The sequence below is a fragment of the Egretta garzetta genome, unplaced genomic scaffold (assembly GCF_000687185.1).
Source record: "Egretta garzetta isolate BGI_Z169 unplaced genomic scaffold, ASM68718v1 scaffold29, whole genome shotgun sequence".
Classification (NCBI taxonomy): domain Eukaryota; kingdom Metazoa; phylum Chordata; class Aves; order Pelecaniformes; family Ardeidae; genus Egretta; species Egretta garzetta.
This window is the reverse complement of record NW_009260796.1, coordinates 1,288,543-1,293,932: the sequence shown is the minus strand read 5'-3', so window position 1 is coordinate 1,293,932 and position 5,390 is coordinate 1,288,543. Positions and strand designations below refer to the sequence as shown.

Sequence of the window (5,390 nt, the reverse complement as noted above, 5' to 3'; positions counted from 1 at the left end):
GTGCTCTAATCCGGTGTATCCCCATCTTTCAGTAAAGGCACTGACCACTAATAATTCATATTCTCTTTTCTTGTAGGCATTTTAGACTTCACGTTCAAATGTAAACCATGTGAGAAAGGAACCTATTCAAGTGTTAAGAATGGCTGGTGCCGTAACTGGACTGAGTACGTATTTATTGATACGTTCCTTCTTTGGAAATATGCATCATAAAATTCTCAAATGATTATTACTTAAGTTAAAAAATAGAATAGAATCAAAGACAAGCTCACCAATGAGATGAAATGATCAGTTTTCTAAATTCAGCAACACATGATCTTTCTCTCTTCTTTGGCTTTATAAATAGTTGGTCTCAAAGCAGAACTTAAGGCAAACTGCTGTATTCAGCTTGCTTCCAAGTCCAGCTCAAACTGATGCAAAATTATTCCAAGGATGGGCATAACTTGAAACAAAGAGACTGAAAAAAATGTGCACATAAGCAATTGTGATGTAGTGTTATCTTGTTGGGGAACAGCCGTAACTTTACCTGCACTGCTATAAAAAGAGGAAAGGAAGAAAGGGAGCCAAGAGAAAGGCTGGAGAGGAATGAAGGGAAAAGCAGGGATGTTCTAAATGTGACTCTCTTTTTTTAGTTGTGAAGGCTCTGGGTTTCTAACAATCAAGCAAGGCAACAGTACACATAATGCAGTATGTGGTTTCCCTGTTCAACGCTTGGACCAAGGTACCTTCTCACAATGATTTGTTTCTTTGAGCCTGTAACTTTTATCTACACTTCTTCAGTTGGTGATTTGCTGCATAGTTATCATCCAGAGCTTGCTATTGTGAAAATTTGCTTTGAAAATTACTGTTGCGTTTCTTGCAGTATTAATATAGGTAGAATTGTTGACCTGGGCAAAGATGCCACCATTTAAGCACTGTCAGTAATAAAGGTAGAGAAAAGCCCAACAATTGTCCCTGAACAGAGCATGCTTATTTGGCAAATTGTCAGAGTTTTCCATTGAACTGCTCTTGCTGTGTTGCTAGATTTTTGTAGGAAGACCATAGCTTAGGTAGTCATCCAATTCCTTTACAAGTATTGGTTGAGTCCACAACACCCAGAATTGAAATCTGAAGTCTTATCATGGATCAAATTCCATAGGAATAAGTGGGTACAGGCTTTGCAGGTACTGAGTATCTTGAAGACAGCAAGATGCGCTGCTTCTGCCTTTCCCCCCACCCTTGTCCCCACAATGAATTGGTGCCTTTCAGGTCGGGGCTCTTCATTCAGAGAAATTGTTAGTTCTGCTGAGACAAATTGCAAAAAAGTGCTACTTTCACAGACACAAGTGTGAAAATTTGGCTTGCTGTAGTACTGTTAGGGAAACATTGAAACCCCAAAAAAGCAAAAACCGAACCAGAGTAGATCAAACAAGCATTAGCTGCAAGAGAGAGAGGTACATTGAACAATAAAGAGATCAGGCATGTGGGGGTTTTGTGTGAATGCTTCCTACCGCAGACAGTGATCTATTGCGCCCTTGACTTGGAGAATCTCAGCTTTGTTGTTAATACCTGCACTGCTTTTTTCCTTGGAAGATGAATGATTTTCTACAGAGAGAGTAAATTAATCTCTCAATTTCCTTGGGCACATGATTTCTTAATCTTTATTAAATATATTTAATTGCAGTTACTATTACGAATGACTCTCTATATACCACCATCCTGGCCATCCTTACTGCAGTAGCCTTATTTGTTCTCATCTTGCTGACCTTCTTCTTGCATTTCTGCATATGGTCACTGAAGAAAGAAAAATACTACACGGCTGATGGTAAGTGCACCTTTGTGGACTTCTCTACAGCTTTTCAATGCCGAACAATGTGTCCATTGATCCAGAGTCAGAATGGAATAAATTAAGTTGAATAAATAGAGTAAATACGGATTTACTCTGATTTTTGGAGGATTACTTGATTTGACTAAATGCAGTGCATCGCTTGTGTCTTTGTCCTTTCCTCAGAGGGAGGACATGTATGAAGACTTCTTGTATGTGCAGTGCTTTTGCTTATTCTCACTGCAGATCTGGAACATAACTTCCCTAGGCTGCCAGTGGCTCCACAACTGTCACACCATGGAGAAGAGACTTACAGCTGCCAGTTCCCAGAAGAAGAACATGGAGACAAAACACCAGAAGAAAAGCCTTGCTATTTCCACTCTCAGAGTCTACAGTGAAAAACAGATAAATTGCAATGTGCTGTGAGAATAGGGAGCCGAGCTCACCTTTCCAAAAAAAAGGGGCTGGATGCATAAAGCATCATTATATATATAGCAACAAGGAATGGGTTTTGAGGGGAGTTTCATCTTGTTTCTTCTCAACAAACCTAGCATTTAGAAACAGAAAAACCACTAAGTCAGGCTGACAGTCAGTTCATTGCATTATTGCAAGTTTCCTGGCTTGCTGGTTTGTTTTTTTTTTTCATTGATGCTCTTTTCAAATTTGTTTGGGGACGGGGACTCTTTCTGTTGTTATTCCCCTCTGCATCTTGTACACATGTCTCTGTGGTTCTCCCACAGATTGATAGGCATGCAGAAGGCCAGTGTCCCGCCGTCAATCCCTTCAGTGCTACAGGAAATACCGTAGTGCCTATAGGGCACTTTCACATGCTATCCGTATTTCCAAGATGCTTCTTGATGCTCCTATTAAGGGAGTAAGTCATGGCGCCTAGACTGTGCTTTTCACTCCTGCCAAATTGCCCTCTTTGTTATGCAGCAAAGGGCCCTTGTTCTTAATCCATTAAATGTTCTCTCCAGTCCCAGCAGAAGGCGTTGGTTAGGCCAGTCTCTGTGCACAGACATGCTGGTGTGAAACTGCTATGGCCACATCGTCGTTTGTGCTTGCAGAGATTTTTCTGTGGTCCCCTCATCCCCTCCAGGGAAACTAGGGGAAGAAGGGAAAGGAGTAACATTTATCCTCCTCTTCTATAACGCAGCAATCTTTGGTACCTGGAATACTGAATTACAAAAGGGAGACTTCTGGAAGGCTCAAATGAGAATTGCACTATCTGGAGAAAGACATTTGGTTTAATGCTTTCTTCTCACCTAGTTTATAGAGTAGGAAAAGCCCAAAATTTGTTCTCAATGCTTTTTTTTCCCCCACCCCAGAAGAAAAAGAACCAGAGCGTCTGCTGGTGTACACCAGCATAGCTCCGGTGACTTGACCATCAGCTGAAAGATGTTCTCCTTACTGAAAATTGTACCGTTGAGGATTTTTTTTGAATGTTGGATTAGTGCTCCTTCAGTTTCATAGAGCTCTAACATGGCTTCAATTAGTTGGTTTGCGTGAATTTAAAGGGGTTCAGCTGGAGTTGGTTGCTTTCTGTGAATTGATGCTGATTTCAGATAAGAACCTAGCCTGCGGCTTCACCTAGTTAAAACTCAAGTGTCTGTTTCTATGTAATTATTTTTGCGTTATGTGACTGCAATAATGGATTCAAAGCTCTGGATGCCTTCTGGTTTGGCCTTCTGGTGAAAGCTGCTTCGAGTAGACTCTTTTATAACTGAATCAGCTCTGGGCAAAAATGAGTTTTGACTGAGCCTTCACATGAAAAGTTATAAATATCTCACAGTACAGCTATTACATCAGCTTCCTCATGATTTCTTACAAATAATGTAAACAGTACAGGGTTTCTAAATTAAATCCTAACAGAATAATGAAATTTCTGCTAATCGCCTTACTAAACACTCAGAGGGGATTATCCCAAGTCTGAATGACATGCCGTTTTAAGCAGGGCTCTCTGAAATTACAATAGCTGCGGAGCAGAAGTTACTGCCTCCGCAGATGTGTGTTGGAAAAACACTTGAACAGAATCCTAAGAAGTGGGACAGGTTATTACCTTGGTAAGCCAGTCACATAGCCGCTGTGCTCCAAGGCAGGCTTGGCGAGCCTGGGTAATGATCTGCGTGTTAGACCTCCCGTGAGGTGACTCCATGACCTCTCTAGGCAGTGCGGTCCAGTGACTGATTTCAAATCAGAGAAGGAGAGAGATTTTGTTAGTTAAAATTTAGATTATACATTACGAGGAAGAATTGACTCTTCAGCATCTTTTTAAGCATTCATAAACTATCATCTCTGCTTGTTTTCTCTAGGCTGTTATCCTACTTCCCAGGCTGTGGTATCTAGACCTCTTAGTCTCTCCCCTTAAGCTTTTTCCAGTTGGTCTTTCCTGGAGGTCGTCTTGGCAAGCTTGAATAAAGCTGAAGGATTAATTTTATGATTCATGGACATGGTTTTATTGCTGAACATTTATTCAGTGATTATGTCAAGAGGAGTTATCCTGTCTTTTTTGCCATTACTTTTTTTTTTTTGTGCATGATAGAATCTTGTAACTGGGTAAAATAATTGTATGGCAAAATGAAGTGCAAAGGATTATCCCTTTGCTGTAATGTATTCCTCCATAGTCCTGGTTTTAATCTTCTAAATTCTCTGTTATTGTGTTTACTGCAACTGACATCCATATACCTTCGCTTCCCCTTCATGTAGAATGAGAGCAGTGATACTTCTCAACTCTAAAAGGATGTTGTGAGACGTAATTAATACTTTCAGTGTGGTTTTGCTGCCTTTGATCCTCTTACTGTTAATCCTTGTGTTGCTGAGAATTTGTCCCATAGGTATCCCTATGTGAAATTCACTTAAAAAGAGAGAGTTTTCCCCCATTGCTTTGGGAAACGTGCAGATACTTAATTGAGGTGAACTGGAGATTCCGCCAAGGAAAGGGGAAAGCACTGGACTGGATTAAATAGGATAACTTCTTAAAAGTGTAAAGTAACTGCCTTGTAAGCAGTTTCACTCTGGGATTTAATATACTCTGTTGTCTAAACACTGGTTAGTAAAGACACTTCTTACAGCTCTTTTTATGTTGGCCATGTTTATTCTTGGCTCTGTATTGACCTTTTTTTTTTTTTTTTTTGTTTTCAACAAGATTTCTGACTGTGACCTTTTGTAAAGGTAAAATAAACTTGAAAATTGAATGAAGTGCCTATGTGATATAATTACGCAAATTGGAAAGGAGGAGTTTTATTCTTTAGGCTGTCCCAGTGTTCTTGAGCACACTTAGTTTTACTTTCCCAATTCACTTCCCCTCTCTTACAGAACTCTGGCTATCTCAGCAATGTGCCCCCAGCCAAACCCTTCTGTCACTGAATTTTGGATGAGTGCACTTGCACTTTTTCCCCTTTTTAAGCAAGCGGTTTAACATTTCCTGGCTGCTGGCTAAACCAGCTTTTCAGCAACCCACTACCAACATAGCCGGAAACTGTGGCTGACAATTTTTTCCGTTCCTGACAATGGTAGTGAAGCAGCAACATTTTGGGCAAAAAAAAAAAAAAAAAAAAAAAAAAAAGAGATTGCTTTTTTAGGAATGAAA

The 5,390-nt window shown here is 40.1% G+C and overlaps 1 protein-coding gene across 1 annotated transcript in view; it reads left to right on the top strand.

Moving 5' to 3' along the window:
• Positions 1 to 2,261, top strand: part of TNFRSF18 (TNF receptor superfamily member 18) — a 5,532-nt gene extending 3,271 nt beyond the window's left edge. The window contains exons 3-6 of the mRNA XM_009646790.2: positions 77 to 164; positions 630 to 718; positions 1,661 to 1,801; positions 2,048 to 2,261. Of these exons, the coding sequence (XP_009645085.1) occupies positions 77 to 164; positions 630 to 718; positions 1,661 to 1,801; positions 2,048 to 2,199 (470 nt within the window). The 3' untranslated portion in view covers positions 2,200 to 2,261. The remainder of the gene's footprint in view (positions 1 to 76; positions 165 to 629; positions 719 to 1,660; positions 1,802 to 2,047) is intronic.
• The last annotated feature ends 3,129 nt before the right edge of the window (positions 2,262 to 5,390 follow it).